Source organism: Danio aesculapii, chromosome 3, assembly GCF_903798145.1.
Source record: "Danio aesculapii chromosome 3, fDanAes4.1, whole genome shotgun sequence".
Taxonomy (NCBI): Eukaryota; Metazoa; Chordata; class Actinopteri; order Cypriniformes; family Danionidae; genus Danio; species Danio aesculapii.
The window spans coordinates 32,062,665-32,090,127 of NC_079437.1; the positions used below are offsets into that span (position 1 = coordinate 32,062,665).

The following is a 27,463-nucleotide window of genomic DNA, read 5'->3' on the forward strand; positions in this document are numbered from 1 at the left end:
CATTTAAATATACATGATATCATTTATTCTGTCATTTAGTCTAAACTAATACTGCACTAACACTGGGTTTTCTGTCTCACTTCAGTTTAGGTATATAGTACAACTGTTGCAATTATTTTGACAACAATGGTTAACATTCAGGGTTGACTTTTTAATTAATACCATTTGCTTACATAGCAAGAGTGCATTCAGTTTATTTTTTTAAAGTAATTGACAAACCATAAAACACTTTATTAGACCTATATGTGTTAATATAGACTATTTCAGTGTGGCCATGTCATTGGCCCATGAACATTTCCTGCTTGTTATCAAACTATTTCATAACTGTAACAAGAAGCAATTCAATCATAACTTAATGTTAAAACGCCTATAATAAAAAAGTTTTTATCAATATGTGGCTCTTTTTGGTTTCTCTGAAGCTATAGAAATTATAAATGCAAATCAGGAAATACGTTGGGACCATTGTTTTTGTATATACCCCTTAAAATGGTCTAAAGCCATCCTCTTTTTGAGGATGTGAAGGCAACTTGATGACAGGCCCGTAGCCAGCCTGCTTAAAGGGGTGGCTCTTTTTTCCTCAAAAAGGGAACCTTTTGCAGTTATTCGCCTCATTTTCTATTTAATCATGAGGTTTAAATATTGCATTTTAGTGACATTTTAGCACAATTTATTAGCTGGATTAGCTTATTAGATACTAAAATGTACAAAAAATATTCATTCATTCATTCTCCTTCGGCTTTGTCTCTGGTACTAAAAATATTTTCTAAAGATTTAAAATAAAGAAATATGAATAAATACCTTTTTTAAATAAATTTATTACATCAGACTGTTGAAGTCAGAATTATTAGCCCCCCATTGAATTTATTTTTCTTTTTAAAATATTTGCCAAATGATATTTACCAGAGCAAGGAAATTTTCACAGTATGTCTGATAATATTTTTTCCTTCTAGAGAAAGTCATTTTTGTTTTATTTTGGCTAGAATAAAAGCAGTTTTAATTTTTTAAAAAACAAATTTAAGGTCAAAATTATTAGCCCCTTTAAGCTATATATTTTTTGATAGTCTACAGAACAAACCATCATTATACAATAACTTGCCTAACTACCCTAACTTGCCTAGTTAACCTAATTAACCTAGTTAAGCCTTTAAATGTCACTTTAAGCTGTATAGAAATGTATTAAAACTATTATAATTAGAAATGTGTTAATCTTCTCTTCATTAGACAGAAATTGGGGAAAAAAATAAACAGGGTGGCCAATAATTCTGTCTTCAACTGCATATCTTTAGAAAAAAAATTGAAATCTGTTCATTCATTCATTTTCTTTTTGGTTTAGTCCGTTTATTAATCTGAGGTCGCCACAGCCGACTGAACCGCCAACTGATCCAGCACATGTTTTACGCAGCGGATGCCCTTCCAGCTGCAACCCAAGACTGGGAAAATAGGAATCTGTTTTAAATTCAATTATAATTTAAAGTTTTATATTAAAAACTGTAGCCTATTGTCAATTATTAACTGGCCAGCACAGTCAACTTTCCTCAGTCAGAATTTGGCAAATCGAATAAATAAAATTAAAACTTAATAATAATAATGTAAAGCCTCTCTTGTAAAAAAGCTCATGTATGAGACAAATTGTAGACCCTTGTCAGTGAGGGGTGGGTCTTTCAAACCACCCCTGGCTACGGGCCTGGATGAGGAGACTTCAAGGTCAAAAACCTAAACCTGAAGACTGAAAGCACTTTAGGTTCAAAAACCTCAAATCTTTTTCAGGACCCATTATTTTACACAATTATTTGTTAAATACATATTCAGTGCTCTCCAAGATCTGCAAAGCTATGGCACCAGATCAGTCTCAAAAATATTAAATTTACTATTAACATTTACAAAATTTAACTCGTAAATTGAAAATCTCAGTTTGTAAATACACAACTCCAATTTGTAAATTAAAAACACAATTCATACATGCACACGCCAATTCATTTGCAAAAAAATTTATGATTTTTATTGTGAATTCAATTCACAAATTGTGGTTTGAATTTACGAATCGTATTTGTGTATTTTTGAACAGTTTTTTTAATTTACGAATTGGATTTTGTACATGTGAATTGTGCTGTGCATGTATAAGATTTATTTCTGCAAATGTATTATTTTTGAGACTCATCTGGTTCCATACAAAGCATGTTGTTAATAATAACAACAGCATTCTTTGAGCTTTCATAAGTATGTGACAGTCTATTCATTTCAAAGAATGTTGGAATGCTTACTGTATATTTGTATAAAAATCCGAATTAAATCATGTAATTATGAGTAATTAATATGGTAAAATAATTGCAAATCTATATTTTAGGCAAAATTTAAAACTCCATACAAAAGCCATGGCTGGATAGACTGTACGTCATTACGTCGGTCGACACTGACGTACTGCGTGTTGAGTCGGGGGCGCGCACGTCGCTGTCACTCAGTTGGTTGTAGGAAATGCGGACACGGCGAGATGTAGGGCCGTGTTTATCTCTTCCAGTGATGCGGCCCAATTCATATTTCATGGAGGTTCCTTGACCTTTTCAAACGCACTGCAAAAGTGTACTCAATGCCAACAGTGAAACGGATCTGTTTGCGCGCGGATGAGAGGGAAGCCAGTGCGGAGCGGCAGTGTTTAGCTAACGGCGTTAGCTCAGCAACACACCACCCGCCACACACAGACCCCTAACCGCACTTTTAGGTTTATCATTCCAACTTCTTCATCGTCCCAGAGGCTTACCAGCGGCCTGCCTCCCTCGCTTCTTACATCCGTTCATCGGTGGCGGCGGGGGGGTCACGATAACCGGAGCGGACAGGAGCCCCCCCGGCTTGGACGGACAGATCCCTCAGCCTGCGGTGAGTCTGCACACTCTCTGTTATCTTCTCGCAGACTTGTCAAAAGCGATGAAACCGACGAACACACTAAACAACACAATTTTCTTCCGCCGTAAACCGGGAAGTTGAGCTCATCGGCCGCACTGGGTGCTGTAGGCATGAGCTAGCGTGTTAGCAGGCCAGTTTCACCTGCCAAAAGAGGACATCACAGTTACAAGCATCCCCGTTTTCTAATCACCTTATGGGCCATGGACTGAATGCTAATCCTCAGTATAATAAAGTCACATTTGTGTTGTTAAGGGGCTGTTGCATGACAGATCGGACAGCACGATTAACAGCTTTAGGTTAAACTTGGCAGTCACAAATCCAGCGTCTCCTGTGGGTTAAGAAGCCTCAGGTGGTGTCTGCTCACTTTTTGACCTTGCTAGGTTGTTTTTTTGACTTCAACCTTGTGTTTAAAAGAGTGATCTAATTTGTATAGTTGTCTTGTACTGTTATAAATAAATTGTTCCCGGTATTCAGCAGTGTAATGCCCAATTATTTCACATGTGGTCGATCACAACAGTTGACAGCTCTCACGTTTTCACACATGCCTTTTTAAAACCTAACATTGGCTGTTCGCATGTGTCGTTTGTTTACATCTCTTTCATGTCCACACTACGGATATTATAGGATAAAAGTCTTGGTCCCCTCACCGGGAACGAGCACAGTTTATGTGTATGGGTGGAGTCCCACAAACTGGCATTGTCCGATTCCTGGACGTATTGTTCACTTGAGTCGGATCTTTTAACTGATTCGTTAAACCGATTCACAAAATCAGCTAGAATGATTTGAGATTTTAATTGGTTCAAACATTTGCGAGTCAGCAGTTCACTGACTGATTGAACTGGCTATAAAGTAATTATGTAGAGCTTTTTCTTGTCGGAATGAGTAATATATTACTTTAAAGACCTCATGAAATCACTCTGGAATGGCATTCACACTTTGAAGACGTCTTGGCTTTAATTATTCAGCTGCTTTTATTGAGTCTAATCTATCCTTCGCTCTGGTGGCATGGTTTTGAAGTCTGTCCTTTAAAAACAGGAATAGACTGAGCCAGGTTATTAGATGATCCAGCAGGTTGATTGGTGAATCACATCTGAGTATTGAATCACTGTATGGTAGGCAGCTTTTACGGATTGCCCAGAATATTAGTAGCTGTAGCTCTCATCCTCTGTCTGAGGAGTTTATCCTGCTCCCTTTGGGTCGAAGGTTTCAGATGCTTTTTAGTAGGACAAAACGTTACAGGAATAATAGCTTTATCCAATCATCTATTATCGCTCTGAATAAATTGTAATATTTTATAAGATACTTTTATATGTGTTTATGTGTGATTTATCTGCCAAACTTTGTTGCAAAAAGAATCTACTTACAGGTCCCAGAAAGTTAGCTCAACTCAACCCAACCAATAGATTTCTGTGAGTAAGAGATGTTGAGGAGGAGTGCTGAAATAAAACAACGCCCTCTATTCACACTGTGCACTTGCACACTTTGTACTCATTCATCCTTAAAGAGTTTTGCTAGTCGTCTGAGTCTGAAAGCCACACCCTTAATTGCATGAAGGTTTTTTTTGTTAAATAAAGGCATAAACTGACTTTTAAAATTTAGTTTAATATTTGAACACACTACTTGTACATATTTAACTAAAACACTGAAGAAAACAGTGGATATATTGTGTACAAACAGGGAAATATGTCACAATACTGAGGTTGGGTATTTTAGAAGTACAGAATAGGCTCATTTATACACATAAGAGATTTTTATCATCACAAATTTGATCACGTAAAAGTTGATAAATGGCATTTTGTTAAAATCTTGTGATGATTTATTTCGAACCAAGAGATGTTAATGAGTTTTAGTATGGTTTTGTTGTATTGTTTTATTTGTTGTGATGTTTTACATAAATAGTTCTTTATATTTAGGTTTAAATATAATATCATTTATATAATATAAATATAATACAAGTTATTTCTATTTAGTTATTTCTATTTATATTTACCAAATGAATTATACCATCACTGTATCCATAAGTGAATACTTTATAGTAGGGCCGGGCCGATAAATGATATTATGTCGCATCGTGATAAAATTTATGACAATAACTATGGTAAGCGCTGAACTTTTTTACTCTATAATGATCTAAGAGCCAATCAAACAGCAGAAAAATGCAACAGTGGGAATTGAGAAGTGTGTTGATAATAGAGATGTACTGAATTTTACTGAAAATTTATTGGCCGAAAATATATGTTATGCTATTTAATAGACCCTCAAATTTTTGTGGCTTCAGTCATTGTTGTGGTACTCTTTTAAATCTGGAAGCATTAACAACTGATATCAAAATATAGATTGTCATCGTTCAATATGGAAAATAATTATTGAGATTGCATTTTTTTCCATATCACCCAGCCCTAATTTATGTACTATAATTTTAATCATGGGTCTCAAATTCAATTCCTTGAGGGCCGCAAATCAAACACAGGTGATACAACTAATCAAGGTGTACAAGACTACTAGACACTACTAAATCAGGTGTGTGTTATTAGGGTTGGAGCAAAACTGTCCAGAGCTGCGGCCCCCCGAAATTGAGTTTGAAACCCATGATTTAAAGCGACAGCTCACCCCAAAATTAAAATGTCCTCTTCATTTACTCACACTTGTGTTTCAGAACTTTTATGAATTTTTCTTCTTTTGTTTCTTTGAAGATGCATTAATTAATGCTTTATTACCCACCCTTACATTTTAATATATTGCTAGCGTTTCATCAGTTTAAAGACATCCCAGTTTGACAGCACATGGGCTGTGTCAAAACCTAGTAAGCATTCTGCTTGGATAGCATTTGGCCTTCACAGGCGTGTCAGATATTTAGCCACCACAATGCTTTTGTGAAGGAACCACTTCCTTTTTATGTCCTGCCAGCATGTGTACTCGGACACATTTATATATAGATCATGCGGAAGAAGAAGAGTCAGATTTTAGTATAAGAGGAAATAGTGATACCTTGTTCCTTTACTCTCTACCTAAACTGGACCTGCATTGGCTAGTGTTGCCTTGCACTTAAGACAAGTAATTGAAATTTGATTGCATCTAATTTATGGCTTTGTCAAACAAGTTCAACCTTGTGTTAACCAAGCAGTACAAAGGTCCTCTAGTCTGAATGTATCCTACCCTTTAGGATATGTTTATAGGCAGTGCATCATGCCAGATGTTACTAACTTTTACTTATTGCAATTGCTAATTTGAAGAGAGAATTTTGAATCTTGTCATTAAAATAGCTGTATAGTAATTAATATTTTTTTTTGTACAAAGGGTAAATGTTTGTAACGTTTGTTAAAACCAAGCATAAGTTATTTTGTATGTCATCATGTTGCCTAGACTGAAAAGAGAATCGTAAGAAAGCATCACTCATCGTTTGGTTGTCAAATTGAACAGTTTAGACCCTTAACTGTCACCATACCTTTTGAGTTCACATTAGGGCTGCATGATATTGGAAAAATCTGACATTGTGATATTTTGTTTTTCTGCGATTACATATTGCGACATAAATACAGTTTCACCAGAAAGCTTGAGTACCTCTGATTGGGTGGGAAAAAAACATTCATTTAGATTGAATTGATTGATTTTGTAAGGGTGTGAATCATGAAAAAAAATAAAATAAAATTCAAGCAAGAATAATTACAATAGAGCAAGTAAACAAGTAAAAGAAACAGTGCATAATGGTTTTCCAGAGAGTGAAGCGTTATTCATCTACAGAAATTGAATAATAAAATAATCATTGTAATAATTCTGTAAATGTTTTCTTCATTAAAGTCACAAATGTTGTGCGTTATTGTACCTGAATGCTTTTAACGATCTTGAAAAGCCTTTATAACACATGCAAATGACAAAGATTCAGTGTTATGGTTATACTTTTCAATGACTTCACAAATCTCATGTATTCTCAAGTATTGATCAGCTATAATCCCAACTTAACATTGCATATCCTTCGATGTGACTATTGCAGACATACACATTGCGATATCAATGCTAAACAGATATATTTTGCAGCCCTAGTTCACATTTACAAATGAAATATGATGAATGCATATGATAAGATATATATATATAGTTTGTAAAAATCAGTTCAGGGTTAGACAAATTATTTAAATATATGCATGTTGTTTTTTTATGTATATATGCATAAAATATGTATAGAAAACATCTTACCTATGAAACAGTGGCGTATTGAAAAGTTTAGAGCTAGTATGTTTTTTAAATCTATTTTTAAAAAGGAATATTTAGTTATTACTTAAACAAAATGTATTAATACTTATTTGACATATTCAGCAAAGATGCATTCAGTTTATTTTGACATTGTTTTACAGTAAGAAATGCAATTGGAAGGATGCATTATTACTTAGTTAAAATGTATATTAAAAGTCAAAACTGTTATTTGGAACTTTGATAGTGTTTCCTAAAACGACATATAAAGGTAGCCCAAGGGATCATATGGGATTTTTTGCTAAATTAAAATTGCATATTTAAACTTGTCACAGTTTCTGTTAGCAAATAAGAAATGTGTAGACTGTTGCTCAGTAGACCTCTAATGCAAGTACATTTTGTTAACCATTTTTAGTATCGTTTTCCTAATAAAAGTGACATAAAATAGATTTTCTTTCTTGCCTTTTAGGATTTAGATTAATGCAATGTCTCCCACTACATGCATACACTTCAATATATTTTCCCCCATTCATTTTAATTAAAAGGAAAGTTTAATGTCAGGCTCATTATTGTTCTGTTTTTTCCTTCTTTTGATCAGCCGTATCACTGAGGAGCAAAAGCTATGGCTGAAATCACCACCATCACTCCCTCCCCTCCTGGTATGGGTGAACAACCAGTGCCTGCTCCCTCCAGCCCACAGCCTCTCCCCTCAGAAACTCCCATCCCGAAATCCTCTCTCTACGGTGATCGAGCTGTGATGGGAAACCCTACATTACAGACAAGTGGAAGAAATTCTTCATCTTGGGAGAGCACACCTGGCCACAACAGTACCACCTCCTCTTCAGTGGAAACTAAGAGTGCTGCTGGTCCACCAGCAGAGGTACTTGCTGCTACAGAAGGAGAAACTAATGGGAAAAATGATTTAGTTGAGCAGCCCGCTGAAGCACAGAGTTTAGAGCAGGAGCAACAGATGCCGCCATCGCCTGAACTTAATCCCAGTCCTAATCTCTATCCCAATGTTCAAGTCAGCCAGACTTCCAGTCCCACTCCCCCCATACACATTCCTCCTCAATCTACACCTCCTCCTGTTCTCAACTCCAACCCGGCTCCCTCTTCGCAAGACTCCAGGCAAACAGAAGCACAAGCAGTCCCTGAGCCCGAACCAAACACTCCCAGCACCACCATAATGACCCCTGAACTCCCCTGCACACCCTCCAGAGCCGAGCCTCCTGCAGTACTGGTGCAGGAGTCTGCTGGGTCATTGGGGCTCCCCTCTGCTTACAGACGACCGGCCCCAGACACGCTCAGCTACCTGGAGTCTGCTAGCCTCATGTCGGGCACGCTGGAGTCTCTGTCGGGGCTCGGCGAGGATGGCAGCTCCATTGGCTCAGACTCTGAGATCAACGGTCCAGTGAGGAAAACTGATAAATACGGCTTCCTGGGAGGAGCGCAGTACAGCGAGAGCAAGTGAGTGTGTGTGTGTGTGTCTGAGTGTGTGTGTGAATTGAAGACACAAAGCTATTTTCTTACATCTTCTTTTCGTGGTTTCTTTATAAGTAGGGCCAGACAGAAGCTGCAGACATTTTTTTTTGCTATTTCTGCGCGGAATTTTGTAAAAATCTGCGGATTTATGTGGAATGATTTTTGGGAGCATCGTAACAGAAATTAATATATTAAATTTAAAAATATTACCTTTTAGTCTCACATATAATATATCTACTAAAAGGCAGAAAATATTACTTTACTAACTGTATTATTAACAAATTCACAGCGGAATGAACCGCCAACTTGTCCAGCATATGTTTTACGCAGTGGATGCCCTTCCAGCTGCAACCCATCAGTGGGAAACACCCATACACACTCGTTCACACTCGAACACTACGGACAATTTAGCCTACCCAATTCACCTTTACCGCATGTCTTTGGACAGTTATTTTCTCAAAACCTGTCGGCTAAAATCATGCAGTTTGGACTCTGTATTAGTTACGCAAGTAAAAAAGACTCGATAAAAGGGATTGAATAATTAGAAGAGGATGCAAACCAAGGGTGGTTGTATGGCCTAGACCAGGCATGGGCAAACTTGATCCTCGAGGGCCGGTGTCCCTGCAGAGTTTTGCTCCAACACTAATCAAACACACCTGAACACCCTAATTAGTGTCTTTAAGATCACTAGAAAGCTACAAGCAGGTGTTTTTGATTAGGGTTGGAGCAAAACTATGCAGGGACACCGGCCCTCCAGGATCGAGTTTGCCCATCCCTGGCCTAGACATAAAGTAACCATTACATTTTTTATTTGATAATTTTTCAATATTCATTTTCAAGTAGCTCAATGGTCATGAGTATGTATTAATCGATGATTAAATTGTCGACAGGGCTATAGGTCAATTAAGCATGGATGTGATTAATATGAGTAGTTTTGAGATTCATGCATTGAGCACAAACGAGTTTAATACAAACTCTCCAATATTGTGCTTGGAGAAACAGAACGGTGCAGCTATTAACCATTTGTGATGTTGTGTTGTATTTTGCCAGCATTATCAGATTGTTAATTCTCTGAATCTTGATATAGTTACAATCAACAAGGTCATGTGTATATGTGCATTTTTACACAGACATTGTGCGGGATTGGGACCAAATCTAATTAGGTAAAAAAAATCTCTCCTGCGCAGCTCTATCTGAACGCTCTCTGCCTGCTTCCTGATTGATTCGCTGACGGTCTACCGGCTTATGTCATAGAGATTTATCCTGAATCTCTCTTCGCTTTGTGATCTGTTGTGTTCGTTTTATATTTATTCAAATCATGATCAGTTTATTCAAAAAAGACTTCTTCTGTACGAGTTGATAACCTGATAACTAGCGGGTTCATTAAAAGATTTCAGGGGGACCCTGGAAACATATCTATTTGGTTTCAGTCAAGTTTTAATCATTTAAGAGTTAGTTCACCCAAAAATGATTATTCTGATGATTATTTAATTACTCACCCTCATGTTATTGCAAAATTCATCTTCAAAGCTCAAATGAAATTAATGCATTCTCATGTGTTTGATTTTAAGTGGTTTACAAAGATGTGTTAATACTGTTAAATTGTAATTTTTAATATAGGGCAAAACATTTGGAGTAGCAGGAATTGATTATTTTTAAAGTAGTGTTTCTTTAAGATATTCAGGAACAAATGAATCAACATTTATATTGAAATTGTCAGGAGTAAACATAATATTGAAACAGAACATTAAAAAAAAATCTATATTCACATTCATCTCTATGACTCAAATGTTGGTTTGATAAATCAGAGCAGGTTGATTTAAAACGAAAGTGAATGATGGGTTAATTACCAGGCCCCTGATGTGTGATGTGTGCTGCTAGGAAATGAATAATTCACACCTACGACTTGAGAGCGGGCTGAACAGTTGGGGCTGCTTTCCTGTGTCAGTGTTGCTCGCTCTTTTTCTGTGTCCTTCATGTGTTTGTTGTGAGTGACTCAGATTGTGCTGAGAGGTCTCATCTGAGTCAGAGAGCACTGACTGTCTCACTTTTAGTCTCTCTCTTCCCTCGATTGTCTCTGCTGTGCCTCTAGTACTGACTAATTGTGCTAAAATGGGCAATCGCTCTGTCCTTTGCATTTGAACATTTCCTTTTTTTATTCTTGTTCGGCATTAATGCATTAACCACCACATGTCCAGCTATTTAAAAATTGTCAGCGTGAGAGAACCTTAAATTAGGTTTTCTCATATGGTCAGCGTGCTGCCAGTCAGATTTAGATCACAGCTATTTTTGTTTTGATTTTATATATTTTAAGTTTAATATAGAAATGAGTCAGAAAGTGTAAATATTGGCCTTTTGCTGCTAGCAAGTGCTTAGCGTGACTAAGCATTCTTTGCCTGGTCATTTCAATTCAATTCAATTCACCTTTATTTGTATAGCGCTTTTACAATGTAGATTGTGTCAAAGCAGCTTCACATAAAAGGTCATAGTAAATTGGAACAGTGTAGTTCAGTTTCAGTGTTTAAGTTCAGTTCAGTTTAGCTCAGTTCAGTGTGGTTTAAAAATCACTACTGAGAGTCCAAACACTGAAGAGCAAATCCAACGATGCGCAGCTCAACAGATCCCGAACCATGCAAGCCAGTGGCGACAGCGGAGAGGGAAAAAACCTTCACTAATTGGCGAAAGTGAAGAAAAAAAAAAACCCTGTTTTTCATTTTCTGTTTTTTGTACAAAAAAAATCCACACCTTGTAGTTTTGTCGGCAGCTAGCTCTCTGCAACTCTCACATGGTCGCCCACTGAAGCTAAGCAAGGCTGCACCCAGTCAGTATCTGAATGGGAGACCATATTGGAAAGCTAGGATGCTGTTGGAAGTGGTGTTAGTGAGGCCAGCAGGCGGCGCTCAACCTGCGGTCTGTGTGGGTCCTAATGCCCCAGTATAGTGAAGGGGACTCTATACTGCTTAATGAGCGCCGTCTTAAGGATGAGACATTAAACTGAGGTCCTGACTCTCTGTGGTCGTTAAAAATCTCAGTATGTCCTTTGAAAAAGAGTAGGGGTTTAACCCCGGCATCCTGGCCAAATTTGCCCACTGGCCTCTGTCCATCATGGCCTCCTAACCGCTTCTTCACTCTGTCTTCTCTCCACCAATCAGCTGGTGTGTGGTCTGGCGCAATCTGGCTGCCATCACGTCATCCAAGTGGATGCTGCACACTGGTGGTGGATGTAGGCAAATGTCTAAAGCGATTTGAGTGTCTAGAAAAGCGCTATATAGGAATTATTATTATTATTTTAAAACCATGTTTTCTAGAAAATAATTCGGTCAAAATCATTTTTTTTTAGAGAAATAGGAAAATACAGATAAGCTGAAAGTCACATTTTGTAAATAATGTAAAATAGGCTACTGATATATACTGATAGGCCCTGAATAAAACAATGTTTACTAGCATTATAATCAAATTTGTTCCCCTCAGTATACAGCAAGTCATTTCATTTCAACGGTATTCAAAACAAAAAAATTAATTGAACACAATTATAAAACAAGCAGAGCATACAGTGGTGTTCTCCATGAGCAATTGTTTTTTGCGTAAACGTCAAGGCTGAACTAGCTTATTTGATGTCAAACTTAAACTAGAGACATGTGGAAAATGTGCTATTGAAATATTGTTATGTAAATATAATCAAATACTCTCTCATTCAACAGCCGTTTAAATGTGTGCAAGCTTTTTGTGTGTTTCGCTTGTTTTAGATGAACTGCATTATGTAAATCACCTTGCAATAAAAGTCACTGCAATTTTCAGATTATACAAGCAAATAAGGTAAGATTCATGTTCAGAGCTCACACTAGAGTGTCTGCTTTTGTGTGTTATTCGCTTTGTGAATACAGTTTTTCTTTTTTTAATAAGTCATTATTACTTTAGCAACAACACTTCATTCATTTTGAGAGATTTATTGTATACATACATTGGCAGTGATGCATCTATATCAAATCCATATGATATATATCCAATTGAAGGTGCACATTTTGACATTTCTTGCCAACCATCTACCTTGCCATTGTTAGTGCCATGCTTTACTGCTTGAGCTACATGTAAGCTCAATTATAAACTCTTTTGTCTAAGGATTGTCCTTCGCTCAGAGGTGGGAGCTTGTCACACTTTATTTTGATGGTCCGTTTGTTGAATTTAAGTTACATTGCATCTACATGCCAACTAATTCTCATTAGATTATAAGTAGACTGTTAAGTTGGGCTTAGGGTAAGTGTAAGTTGACATGTACTTGCAAAGTTTCTTATATTCAGTAAAATTTCTGTTGAAGCAGCAGTAACAACTGATATAAAGCAGACAGTCTACTAATACTCAAATGGACCATCAAAATAAAGTTAAAGTTTTGTGTGGTTTATGTACTTGTGACCTCTGCGTTGTAGTGAGGCGGAGCTTGCTGTAGCTGTGGCCAGACAGAGAGAGATGAAATGGCTCGACATGTTCAGAAACTGGGACAAATGGGTATCCCGACGCTTTCAAAAGGTCTGTTTCTCACTTAAAAGCTTACAGAATGCACTCCAAAATACTTTGCTTATTATTGTTGATACAGTGGTGAGTTATGTGTTGTTTCTGATGCAGGTAAAAATGCGCTGCAGGAAAGGAATCCCCTCATCGCTCAGATCTAAAGCCTGGCAGCTGCTCTCCAACAGCCAGGAGCTCCTCGAGTCCAATCCCGGGAAGTTTGAGGTATGAGAAAGCAAAGCTCCTTTCAAGGAAAGTCAGTTCACTCTGCGGCCCAAATTCGCAGAAGAGCTAATTCTAAAAGTCCTAACTGAATGGAGAAACCCTGAAATCTTGAAAACTGCCTGCTGAACTCACAATTAAATTACAGATTTCAAATCAGCAACAAAATCTGAAGTGACCTGTCCCATTACTGTTGTTGCTGAAGTTATTTTAGAATTTTTATCATGCATTAGTGCTAAAAATTGTATTTAATTGATGCATCCATTTGTTTGTTGATTTAATTGTACATTTATTATTGAAATTTTCTTGCCATGACAATAGCCTTGGTTGCTCACATGGCATTAAATAAAAAAAAACATTACGTTGTTGCTTAAGTTCTAAATATATTAAAGCGTGTAATTTCCTGTTTGCTCCAGCTACTTGCTATTTCAGTACGATTGATACGTTTATAAACGATTGGGTATTTCAACCGGAAGGTGGGACTTCCTTTATTCTGGTGGCCAATCATAGTAATGAATCCCCATTCATACTAATGTTAGTGAGCCGACTTTGTATATCTATAGTCTTTGGAGAAAGTCTCCTTTAAGGAACCTGCTAAGAGGCCGTATTTGGAACTTCTCATGGCAGCTATTTTAAATGTACAAACTCTTAACTATTCGAATGGAGGTATTAGTGAAATCTCCAAATCCTTGACAAACTCCTATTTGAATGACATTTTTCAAATAGGCACTAGAAGTGGACTGTAAAAGCATGTTAGTTAGTTTTGGTTCAGTTTACACTGCAGTGCAGATTTTTAGGGCAGTGGTCTCAAACTCAATTCGTGGAGGGCCACAGCTCTTAGCTCCAACCACCTCCAACTTACACCTCCTGCTTATTAGTCACTAGTAGTTTTGAACACCTTGATTAGTTGGATCAGCTGTGTTTGATTAGGGTTGGAGCAAAACTGCAGAGCTGCGGCCCTCCAGGAATCCAGTTTGAGACACATGGGTTAGGGTATATTCTGCCATATTGTCCATTGTTGTTTCTCCCATTCATGGGCTCCCATTCATATGTCCACTTTAATACATTTTCGTTTATAAACACATATTTTTCTTATGGGTTTGCCTGTCCGTCCACAATGAGAGCGTTTTTAAGTAAAGAAACATATTTTTGGAAACTCTGTCAAAATGGATCAATTTGAAAGTGTTGTTTATATCTTGCAGTGTAGACTGCAAAACTGTAGGCATTCGAAAACGATGCCACTTTTCAGCCAACGCAGTCATGTGACCAATTCAGCTAACATTGTAGAAAACCTTGTAAAGATATTTTGTATGCTGTCCATTTTGACAGCTTTATGATAGATTAATGTCAGTTTGTACGTGCTCCATATTACCTTCAAAGGACATGGAATGTTTACTGGGAGCAATTGTTTACTGCAAAACCAGACTACAGTTGCAACAGTTTCCGCAATATTTCATAGAGACGGAAAGTAAATAAATGCCAGTTGGATAGAACGCAGGTAAAAGTGTCTTACGTCAGCGGAAGCATTTTCAGTCATTTTAGCGTCGATGACGGAAAGAATTGAAAACAAAAGTGTAGACATGGAGCATTGATAAATGGGTCATTTTCAAATCTATCCGCATTAATGTAGATGTAGGCATTTTAATACAAGTGAGCCTTCATGTTATATCTACAATCTTTTGGAATCTTTTGGTCTTAAAGCTGACCCTAAATCAGCTTCTGTCTGTTGTTAAATTTAGGGTGATTGATTTATTACACCTTCTGACTGTCAAAAACATTTAAAAGGCAAGAACCGATTATATGTGAAGATTTTATTGTATTAAGTCTTTTATTACAACTGCTATTCATATTGCATATTTTGTGTCAGTTCACTTCTTACAGGAAGTCTGTCATTACTAAGAAAATATCTTCCTGGTGGCAAATTGGAGCACACTGTTCTTATGAACAGTCTTAAATCTTACTTTAACTGCTTGACACATGATTCTTTTTGTTATCGTAGACATCTGTTAAAGTTTCTTTGTGTGTGTGTGTGTGTGTGTCAGGAGTTGGAGCAGGAGCAGGGGGATCCCAAGTGGTTGGACATCATAGAGAAAGACTTGCACAGGCAGTTCCCATTTCATGAGATGTTTGCTGCTCGCGGAGGACATGGGTAAGTACAAAGGAATGATTTATCAAGGGAAGGTTAATGTAGGGCTTTTATTTAGATCATTACAAAATCTATTTTTTTCCTCCTTTCTGTTTTTAGTCTGTTAGCTTTTGTTTATTGATACCAGCACTGATCCTCTCAGTTTTGTTCTTCCCCCACGCTTTCTCACTTTCCTCCTCTGCTCAGGGTGTTGTTTCATCTGTTAAATTAGGTGGAATATTTCCAGCATACAAAATATTTATAAATCGTAAATTAACAGTACACTTTAAAGTCTGTCTGTCTGTCTGACTGTCTGTCTGTCTGACTGTCTGTCTGTCTGTCTGTCTGTCTGTCTGTCTGTCTGTCTGTCTGTCTGTCTGTCTGTCTGTCTGTCTGTCTGACTGTCTGTCTGTCTGTCTGTCTGTCTGTCTGTCTGTCTGTCTGTCTGTCCGTATATATATTAAAACTATACATTAATTAGTCTTAAAGAAGATTTCATCCCATTTTTGCTCTGAAAAAGATTTGTTTCTCTGCTTATCATGCTACTGCTGTGAATAGTTATCTATTTAAAACAAAATAATCTGTTTTTTTTAAATGTCATTTAACATCATCCATGTTACAGTTTTTCTCAGTGGCTTTGGTGCATTTCTCACAACACTATTTACATTAGCACAACAGTTAATGCATTTCTTAAAACAACTATTTCAAACTACAAAACCTAGTTGATAACCTGCAAAAGCATGTCACTTTCTCAAAATGGATAGCTCATTCCTCAAAAGCAAGTATTCATGTCAATGAAAGTGTCAGTGTTATCAAGATGAAAGTGGATGGTTGATGGATGATGGACACCACTGTTTGTGAACAAGATAGTCAAATGTCATGTTTTCGTTATGACAGTTTACTCTGTACATTTTTTTCCAATGCAATAAGGTCAGATTTTGGTGACACGTCCTAAAAATGCTCAAGACAGCAATATTTACTATTTGCACAGCCATTTGAAAACTACAGTAAAGTTAGACATCACTGCATTTAGTGAGGTATCTGAGAATAAATACACCCTTATTTACAACAAACATAAACTTCTTTTGGGTAGAGCTGTGCACAACTGTAAACAATGTTGCAGTACATTTTGGAACTGAACCTACAACATAAACAGGCCTGTAAATCATTCATGAAATTGTTCAATTTACAAGACATTTTCAGGAATTTTTTTTTTTTTTACAATTTTATAAAATTAGCTTGACAGATTTTGACAACTAGTTCAACATTTGACTCAAGTGATGAGATGAGGACTATTAGTTTTATATGGAATGACTATTCAGCGTTCATAAGTTTAGTTGATTTTGACTGACATGACATAAGTAAACGCTAATGTTATAAACAGCAGAGAGTTTTATGAAAGCAATTGATGCATGTCCAAAAGCATTTACAATTTGTTGGAAAGACTGAGAAACTGCTACTATGATGTGCACAAATGACTAATTGTTTTAAGAAATAAATTAACTGTTGTGCAAATGTAAATAGTGTTGAGAGAAATGCACCAAAGTGACTGAGAAAAACTGTAATGTTCTGTTTATTGTAAAGAAAGTACAATTATTGTATAACAGTCTTTAAAAAATGATGAAATTAGACAAATACTTTTCTTAAGTACATATGCATCTGTTTTGTGTATGCTCTGTGAAAGGAAATGACAAAAAAATTACTGTCATTTTTTTTTTAAGAAATTTAATAAAAAAATAGATCATGCTTGATGTTAAAAAGAGTTAGCAAGTGCAGTAAGCCATGATAAAGCGTTGTTACTCGCTATAAATCTGAATTGTGTGGAGAGACGGGCGCCACTCTCAGACAGCTTGCAATCCTGAATTAAGTTCTTGTGCTTGAACTGTCAGATACAATCAAATTATATCATTCAATTCAATTCAATTCACCTTTATTTGTATAGCGCTTGTACAATGTAGATTGTGTCAAAGCAGCTTCACATAAAAGGTCACAGTAAATAGGAACAGTGTAGTTCAGTTTGTAGTGTTTAAGTTCAGTTCAGTGTGGTTTGAAATCACCACTGAGAGTCCAAATATTGAAGGGCAAATCCAACGATGCGCAGCTCTACAGATCCCGAACCATGCAAGCCAGTGGCGACAGCGGAGAGGGAAAAAAAACTTCACTAATGGCGGAAGTGAAGAAAAAAAACCTTGAGAGAAACCAGACTCAGTTGGGCACGACCATTTTAATTTCTCCGCTGGCCAAACGTCTTGTGCAGAGCTGCAGTCTCAGTGGCGGAGGCTGGAAGCTGGCCTCAGCGAAGACTCGTCTGTCTCTGGAGCGTCACAGGAATCAGTCTCATGTTCTCCACTCTTCCATGACCATCACAGTAGCTGTTCAGGATTCGGCCTGGTCCAGGATATGGAAACCTTGGGATCATCTCGTCGTTGGTCTTGGATCGAATCAGTGACTCTGCATAGTCTGAGGACCTCGGGAAGAGTATCCCCAGGTGGAAATGGAGAATAAAGAAAATAATTAGCGTAGCTGATGTTCACAGTGTATATCAGGGGTGGGCAAACTCGGTCCTGGAGGGCCGGTGTCCTGCACAGTTTAGCTCCAACACTAATCAAACACACCTGAACAAGCTAATCAGTGTCTTCAAGATCTAGAAATCCATAAGCAGGTGTGTTTGATTAGAGTTGAAGCTAAACTGTGCAGGACACCGGCCCTCCAGGACTGAGTTTGCCCACCCCTGGTGTATATCATGATAGCTATAGTGGCGGTTCATTCCGCTGTGGCGACCCCAGATTAATAAAGGGACTAAGCTGAAAAGAACATGAATGAATGAGCTATAGTAATGTAAACATTCAGTTATGTCTTAAGTGAACATAAGAAGTAGGGTGAATAAATCTAACTTTGCTACGTCTTTATCATAATAGACCTTCTTCTGTCTTATATCTTGCTCTATCTTTGTTATTAAAGAACCAGTAGATGACTGTTTTGTCGGTATCAGAGTAATTTTAAAGTTATTTGGATTAAAAGATCAAATCAGATTGTGAGGCAAATGAAGATTCAGGTCAGGGGCTGCATGATATATAATTTCAGCATCAATATCGCAATGTGTGAATCTGCAATAGTCACATCGCAGCATCTGCAGTGTTGAGCCACAGTTCAGAACACCTGGTTTTAGAGTCATTATCAAGTTTAACTTAAATCTAATTATTTGAAAGATTTTTCTTTACATTCGTATATGTTTCTGAGGGCTGTGACTGAATTTAAACCATTTAAGCACAAGACATTATAGGTTAGCAAAGATTATTTATATTTATTTATGCAACTATATGACTAAACAGGTTTTTTTTTAGATTTAAACATTGAATATCTGTACCTCGATACTGTTAGATTCCACTAAAAACCATAAAGCACAGTTTACTTTGTTTTCATCTGTGCTTTATATTGTTTATTTTATTTAGTATATTTTTGTATATTTTATTCAGATGCAATCTCCAGCAAATTCATCACAATTAATGTAAAATTATGATTTATTTTTAAATAGCCATCTTGTGAAATTACATTCATATCGCAATATATATTGCAGACAAAAATATTGCTATGTCACTTTGTTTCAATGTTGCATAGCCCTAGTTCAGTCCTAAATTTTCCTTACCACATAAAGTAAAAATCAATGGTGTCTATTGTCCAAAACTTCAATCTTCATTTCCATCCTTATTTTTTACTCATATCTGTATACCTCTCTTTTTGTGTGTTCAGGCAGCAAGACCTGTACCGTATACTGAAGGCCTACACTGTCTATCGGCCAGATGAGGGCTACTGTCAGGCTCAGGCTCCAGTGGCTGCAGTGCTGCTCATGCACATGCCTGCTGAAGTAAGAGAGTTAAACAAGCAGCAGAAGAAAAAATCTATGACTAGAGAAATATCACAAAATATGAACCAGTCACCCTCTTCCTTATTTTTTTTTAGCAAGCCTTCTGGTGTCTTGTGCAAATCTGTGAGAAATTTTTGCCTGGCTACTACAGTGCTGGTTTGGTAAGTAAACTGCAGCTCAAAGTGACCACAGAGTAGTGGTTATTCTTATTATTATTAACTTTTTTTCTCCACTTCTGTCTCGCAGGAAGCGATTCAGCTGGATGGAGAGATTTTTTTCTCTCTTCTGAGGAGAGTGTGTCCCATGGCCTACCGTCACCTGAAGAAATTTAAGATTGACCCTATACTATACATGACGGAGTGGTTCATGTGCATTTTCTCCCGCACGCTGCCTTGGTCTTGTGTTCTGCGGGTCTGGGACATGTTCTTCTGTGAAGGTTAGTCATACTTTTGAGAACGAAGCAGCTTTTGAGTCAAGTTAGTTCAAATTAAAATGTGTCTAAATGTGCAGCAGTCACTATTAGTGATCTCTGGATGAAACATTTAACATTTACTTTTAATGGAACATGATTAATGACATCATGAATATGAAGAATTGTAATTAAAAATTAATAAACATGATTAAAGGGATAGTTCACTCAAAAATGAAAGTTCTGCCACTGTTTACTTAATCTTTACTTTATCAAAGCCATTTTTGAGGTTTATTTTTCTGCTGTTGAAGTAACACAGAAGATATTTAGAAAACAGTTCTGGTAGCTGGCTCCCATTGACAAGTATTTTTATCAGAAAATATATGCTTAGCACAGAACATGGGTTTTATTTTATTGTGCAAAAAAAGATTTTAAAAAAGCTCACATGTAAATAAAGTATATATTTACATTCACTTATTAATATTTTATTAGTTCACTTGTATTTGGTTAGCTGTAATTCTCCTGCTCATTTCTCAATAAACATGATTACTTGCATTATTCATAATGAAACAACTAAAACATGAAGCATATTTAAAATTGTTATTGTCTCTAAGCACATTAGTAAATGATCAAAAACATCAATATAACATCACTATATCTGAATAAAGGTTAAAGATATAATATAAGCTGAATTACTTTATCCTCTACTGTACTCAACATGAGTTCACTGCTCAAAGGATTGCTATAATTTTCTTAAGTTTGAGCATCACCTCTCACCAAGGTGGCGTTTATTCATGAAATATACTGGAAAAAACAAGAATATATATCCATAACATATATCTATATAATGTATATCGGCAGGTAGCTCTCTGCAACTCTCACATGGTCGCCCACTGAAGCTAAGCAGGGTTGTGCCCACTCAGTACCTGGATGGGAGACCACATGGGAAAGCTAGGTTGCTGCCGGAAGTGGTGTTAGTGAGGCCAGCAGGGGGCACTCAACCTGCATTCTGTGTGGGTCCTAATGCCCCAGTATAGTGACAGGGACTCTATACTGCTCAGTGTATGCCGTCTCTCAGATGAGACGTTAAAACCGAGGTCCCGACTCTCTGTGGTCAATAAGAATCCCAGGAAGTCCTTCGAATAAAGTAGGGGTTTAACCACGGCATCCTGGCCAAATCTGCCCATCATGGCCTCCTAACCCTCCCCATATCATAATTGGCTTCATCACTCTGTATCCTCTCCACCAATCAGCTGGTGTGTGGTGTGCGGTCTGGCGCAAAATGGCTGCCGTCACGTTATCCAGGTGGATGCTGCACACTGCTGGTGGATGAGGAGATTCCCCCCTATGTGTAAAGCGCCTGTAGAGTGCCCAGAAAAGCACTATATAAATGTAAGGAATTATTATTATTATTATTATATCATATATACACTCACTGGTCACTTTATTAGGTACACCTTACTAGTACCAGGTTGGACGCCCTTTTGCCTTCAACACTGCGTTAATCCTTCGTGGCATAGATTCAACAAGGTACTGGACATATTCCTCAGAGACTTTGGGCCATATTGACATGATAGCATCACGCTGTTGCTGTAGATTTGTCGGCTGCACATTCATGATGCAAATCTCTTGTTCCACCACATCCCAAAGGTGCTCTATTAGATTGAGATCTGGTGACTGTGGAGGCCATTTGAGTACATTGAACTCATTGTCAATTTCAAGAAATCAGTCTGAGATGATTCACGATGACATGACGCATTATCCTGCTGGAAGGGGTCTATCAGAAGAGGGGTACACTGTGGGCATAAAGGGATGGACATGGTCAGCAACAATAATCTGGTAGGCTGTGGTGTTGACATGATGCTCAATTGCTACTAATGGGCCGAAAGAGTGGCAAGAAAATATCCCCCACACCATTACACCACCAGCACCAGCCTGAACTATTGATACAATGAAGGATGCAGGATGGTCGCAGCAGAAATCGAGACTCATCAGGCAACGTTTTTTCAATCTTTTATTATCTAATTTTGGTGAACCTGTGCGAATTGTAGCCTCAGTTTCCTGTTCTCAGCTGACAGGAGTGGCTTTTGCTGCTGTAGCCCATCCGCCTCAAGGTTGGATGTGTTGTGTGTTCTGAGATGCTTTTCTGCATACCTCAGTTGTAACGAGTGGTTATTTGAGTTACTGTTGCCTTTCCATTAGCTTGAACCAGTCTGGCCATTCTCCTCTGACCTCTTGCAACAACAAGGCATTTGCACCCAAAGAACTGCCGCTCACTAGATATTTTCTGTTTTTAGTACCATTCTCTGTAAACCCCAAAGATGGTTGAAAATCCCAGTAGATCAGCAGTTTCTGAAATACTCAGACCAGCAGACCATGGCACCAACAATCATGCCGCGTTCAAAGTCACTTAAATCACCTTTCTTCCCCATTCTGATGCTCAGTTTGAACTGCAGAAAATCGTGTTGAGCATGTCTACATGCCTAAATGCATTGAGTTTCTCCCATGTGATTGGCTGATTAGAAATTTGCGTTGAACATTTGAACGTATCCTAAATTTCCATGTATTCCTCTGATGGCATAGCTGAATTTACAAGTTGTCATTTTCTCAGGAAAACTGTATTATTATCAGTGTTGGAAACTGCTTAATATTTTTGATGGATTTGTTTTAGCATTATGTGCCAAATAGAAAGTTTAAAGGCATATATTTGTGTTGTCTGTCAGGAGTGAAGATCGTGTTTAGGGTGGGTTTGGTGCTCCTCAAGCAGATGCTGGGGTCTGTGGATAAGCTCCGGGAACTGCAGGGCATGTACGAGACCATGGAGCGTCTGAGGAACATCCCGCCCGAATCTATCAAGGAGGACATACTGGTGCAAGAGGTGTGTGCACTAACACTCATTTACTGTATGAGAAGCAGTGGTAGTATCCGCAATATCCTTTCTCATACTCTCTCTTCTGTTTTCAGGTGATCTCTCTGTCTGTGACTGAGGCCCTCATCGAGAGGGAGTGCAGTATTCAGGTGCGTAAATGGCGGGAATCTCGTGGAGAGTTGACTCACCAGCCTGTTCGTCGTTTGCATGGCACAAGGGCCATCTATGAGCAGAAACAGCGGGCTGCTGCAATCAGCTCAGGTGGGAGCCTGTCATTCCTGGGCGCTCATGTCCCTCCACCTGGGCCTTTACGTGCTTCTTCAAGCCTCCTGTCGCTTCCTGGACTTAGAAAGTCCAAGACGCCATTTCATTCACAGAATAAGAAGGGCTCCATCTCTGGCAGTTTGGGTCAGGATATCGTCCCACTGCAGCCCCTTGGTGGTGGCACCAGCACAGTGGCCTCAAAACCTCCAATGCCACATGCCACTAACACGGGAGCCAGTGTGCGTCCCCCAGCTCCACATGGGCCTAGTCCGCTAGCTACGACATCATCTACTACCACACCACCCGCTCCAACCGCACATGCGTCCACTGCGCACATGCTCCAGCCCTCACCTAAAGTTGTGTCTGAGCACATCACCCCCACAATCCCATCACCCACTGCAAACAACGCACCATTACCACCCTGCCCAGAGATCACAAAAACGGCAGTGGAGGAAGACGGGAAAAAGAAGAAGAAAACCAAGGAGGACAAGAAGCGGGAGAAAGAGGAGGAGAAGCAGAAATCACGGGAGAAGAAAGAGAAGGAGAAGAACGAGAAGGAAAGGCTGAAGAAGGAGAAGGAAAAGGCAGAGAAGGAGAAGAAAAAAGAGAAGGGGGGTAAGAAAAAGGACAAAAGTGGAGCAGGGGGAGAGACTGAAGAGAAGAATGGAGCCGCAGCAGCGAAAGATTTGGCCTAATTCTTGCCATTCCTTCAGCAAGAAGAAGAAGAATAAGAACAGGAGAATGCAAGACAAAGGAGGACAAGGAATCTAAATGTCTTCAGGCCAAGAGAGAGAAACAGAGAGGGAAAATGAACAATCTCCTGTAACATCCATTTCATCTCAAGAACTCATTTCACAAAGATAACTAGATCACTGCATCTGCCCTGCGTCCCTCATCGTCTCATCTGCACAGTGCTTTCACCCAGTGCCGAAACAGGAAGGGGTTATTAAATGGTTTTCGAAGGTGGATGCCTGCTTGATGAGATCAGCTGTATGATTAGTTCTTTCTAGAGTACTGGGTGCCATGGTATACAGAGACCTCTAGCGCCATCTGTGCCAGTCCTGCCCCCCTCAATCACCTGCTGTCCATCATTCACCCGAGAGGGTTCTCGAAACCAGAATACCTGAATAAAACATTTCTGCTGCATGACACTGGCGGCGGTGACTAGTAATAACTTAATAATCTGTGAGTGTTCTGGAGGACCTATTTATTCATCGTACTGTTGATTGTTAGTGTGTTTGTGTGTTCTTGTATGTCTGTGCCTTGGCAGTGTAGTGAATCGTGTCACATTCTCATGCTGCAGACGGGTCTCGCCACCTCTCCAGTCCTTCCAATCTCACTCTATTGGAGGATTTGTATGTTTTTGGGAGTGGTTGAACAGCGTGGGAAAGGTACGTTCTTCTTAACAGTGGAAACAGACACTTTTAGCTATCAGTTTCAAAAGTTGAAATATCCCAGTTAACCTAAGAAATAAAAGATCAAAATAAACTTGTCTATCTCCACTCAGAGACCCCAAAACCATAAAATGGATATCAGCCTGTCCAGAAATTCACTCCGAAGTCTTTTTTTCTTTTCCGAACTAATGGCATTACATAAACCGCAGTAAATGTTTTAAAAATATGTGCCGAGCGTGTAGATCACTCCAGGTATCTGTGTGGTTTGATGTTAATTATCTTAATGTTGATATGGGTGTCAGTTCAGACTAGGATCTTATCAAATTTATGCACTGAGGCCTGTTGATTTTCACCACTGATCGGTTCATTAATGTAGGCACTCTCTAATCCAGCTCACACGACTCCTTAAGTCTGCACCTTGTTCAATGGGAAGGTTTTGGTGCAGCATTGTAGCATTACCCTTTGACCTCTGAAGCCCTTTGCTTCAGGTTGTAATGTTTTGACTTGTAAAAACGTAATTTAATCGAATGGAACCATATAATATCTATTACAGCTGTCTTGTTTTTGGATTAGATTTTTTATTTTTCTACACAGGAGGCCTGGTAGACTGGAATGGCAGTGAGCTTTGTTTTACGAGAGTGTTGTATTTAATCCCAGGATTGATATTTCTGTTATTTTAAAAAGCGCTGAAAATTATTTTTGCACTTTTCTTCTCTCAACATCCTGGAGAACAAATCTAAGCAGTTATTATTTATTTAGACGTTTTATAATCACTCGCTTGTCTGCAGTATTTGTGGTGTGGGAGATGGTGGTTTAATACTGATTATTGTTTATTTTATTTTATTTTTTCGAGTGTGTTATGATTATTGTGTCCCGTTGAAGGGGGAAATTAGCCCAAAGAGTTGTGAGAGAAATAACTTTGTGTTTATCAAATATCGTCCTTAACAAAACCTCCACCCAAACAGTGTTACTCCTTGTTTGAAGTGAACACCGATTGAACTGTAATCCGCTGACCCCTCAGTATTATGAATTATATGATGCATTCACCAGGTGATTGGACCATGCTATTAGGACTTTCAGCATATAGTGTTTTCTGTCAAGGCAGAATAGATCTGAAGTAGTGTCTGGGTTACAATACAGTAGCCAAATACTCAATGTTAATATTGTAATGGTGTCTCCTGTGTTTTCTGGACTTGTTGCATCATTCAGTCTCAACTGCAGGAAGTCCGTTTTCCTCCTGACCTGTCAGTGGTGCCCTAACTGACCTCAATGGTCATTGCTTCCTCTAAAGGCACCACTGTTCAAAAGGAAAGCAAGCAAATTATGTCTATGCAAACTTTGTTTTTAACTTTCCGCACAACGATTATCATTAATGTTGTGGCCAGCAGGGGGCTCAAACTACCTTCACTGTTGACTGAAACGCAGGAACTGTTAAAGGAAAAGTGGAGTGGGATGTAAATGGTTAGATCCAGATCACCAAGATGATCTAGATTTAATAACCTGAAGAATCGTTTTAAGTTCCAAGCACTAGCATAAACCTGATTTTGTACCTGTCAGGCCATCTTCACTAACACCTTCCATCTTGTTTGTATCGCCAACCAAGAGTACAACAGGTGGACTTAAAATGTTTGGACGCTGTGCTCACCAATAATTAATGCTAGGCCATCCAGTGTTGGTTTACTAATACTCTGAGACAGCTGGGACAGGGTGTAAAATAGCTTGACTTGTCTTGCGAATTTCTGCATTGGTAAATATGCCCCAATGTATGTTGTAGGATTGCTGTAAAATTAATTTTAAATAATTTAAGTTTTGCATTTTACTGTTTGTTTAGGTTAGCACTCTCATCCTGTTCTTTGTATGTCTCATGCTTGTTTTTAAGTTTACATGAAACTATTTTACAGTTGAGAATAAAATAATTCATAGACAGTTGTTCTAAAACTGCAGAAGAGGAAGTTCACAGTGTATTTAATAATTACAGTTGTGATGAATAATAAATCATAATATATTAAAAGCTCCATCAAGAGTGTGTTTTTTCTGTTAATGAAGTATTTTAAGTGCCATGGAATTATTGTGCTACACTGAAGCAGCAATAATCAAAATTGTCATTTAACCAGGGGCGGATTACCCAACAAGGTAAGGGCCTGCTTAGGGAATCTGAGGGCCACAAAATAAATACCTAGAAGTGTAAATTATACCTATCAATTATATATAACATCGTTTTCTATCATAGTTTGTAGGGGGAGGGTATAAAAATATTATTTGAATGTCATTATTAAATCTGTGCAAATGTGTCTGTAAATCTGTAAAGATTAAGTAAAAAAAACGAAAGAGTTCATTTATTATTTTCAGATGTTTAATATTTTTAAATATATTTTTTAGATGTTTTACGTGTCATTTTTATTTAACATTAAGATAAAATATAGAAAAATAGATTGAGTGATTTAAGGAAAAACTGTTGGGCCCCATTGGCTCAAATTGTTTAGGGCCCCCAAATCACTAAATCCACCATCCAGGGCTGCATTTAATGTTACTTGAATTCAAATGTGTAGTTTTATGCCATTATATGATTGGTAGCCAAAAGTCCCAAATAGCAAAATTACATAATTTCAACCAAAGATCAACTTTTCTTTTGACATTGAATCAATGTTTATTAATTTAACGTCGGCTTGCCATCTGGGGTATTTCACGATTAACGTTCAAACTTTTTTCTTGGGATTTCGTAAGGGGACTGTTGAATAAAACACATTTAGTAGGGCTATTATTATTATTATTATTATTATTATTATTATTATTATTTTAATGTGAATATTAACCTTATATGGCAATGTGCCAAAATACGTTTGCTTAGCGACCTGATAAAGGCGCCTTGACCAGTAGAAATGGCGCGAAGTTTTGAGGTGGGAATTTTCAAGACTCGTATTTCGTCTTTTTTGGGGGGGAATGTCGATGAAAGTTTCATCCAAATGAGGGTAAGACGTACAATCTTAAGTACAGATTTATTTGTTATATGTAATTTTGAGATATCGTCATTCGGACTGTTACTGTATTATTCCGCACTTTACACTCAGCCTACTATTACTATGATGACTATTAGAATAAATAGCCTATATAATTATACTCGACCTTTGTTGGGCATAAACTGTTTTTAATTAATATTATATACATTTGTAATTTTTTTTGATAGGTCATTTCGGTTTTAAGTGTTTTTCAGAGATTTTTTTTAATGTTTGTGAATATTTATTAG

The 27,463-nt window shown here is 37.9% G+C and overlaps 1 protein-coding gene across 2 annotated transcripts; it reads left to right on the top strand.

Moving 5' to 3' along the window:
* Positions 1-2,436: 2,436 nt before the first annotated feature.
* On the top strand, positions 2,437-26,234 carry LOC130221307 (TBC1 domain family member 10A-like). Of its 2 annotated transcripts, XM_056453724.1 has the most exons (11): positions 2,437-2,871; positions 7,685-8,553; positions 9,699-9,731; positions 12,993-13,092; positions 13,189-13,296; positions 15,336-15,442; positions 19,169-19,283; positions 19,379-19,444; positions 19,530-19,719; positions 22,416-22,570; positions 22,657-26,234. In XM_056453724.1, exons 2-11 carry the CDS (start codon positions 7,709-7,711, stop codon positions 23,518-23,520), a joined length of 2,583 nt encoding a protein of 860 aa, XP_056309699.1. In that variant the 5' UTR covers positions 2,437-2,871; positions 7,685-7,708; the 3' UTR covers positions 23,521-26,234. The 2 variants fall into 2 exon arrangements, with proteins under 2 accessions (XP_056309699.1, XP_056309700.1); XM_056453725.1 differs by lacking the exon at positions 9,699-9,731.
* The last annotated feature ends 1,229 nt before the right edge of the window (positions 26,235-27,463 follow it).

Coding starts and splice junctions, on each gene's coding strand:
- LOC130221307 (XM_056453724.1), top strand. CDS start 7,709: ATGGCTGAAATCACCACCATCACTCCCTCCCCTCCTGGTATGGGTGAA. Junction 19,284..19,378: donor TCATGCACATGCCTGCTGAA/GTAAGAGAGTTA, acceptor ATTTTTTTTTAG/CAAGCCTTCTGGTGTCTTGT. Junction 19,720..22,415: donor GGACATGTTCTTCTGTGAAG/GTTAGTCATACT, acceptor GTTGTCTGTCAG/GAGTGAAGATCGTGTTTAGG.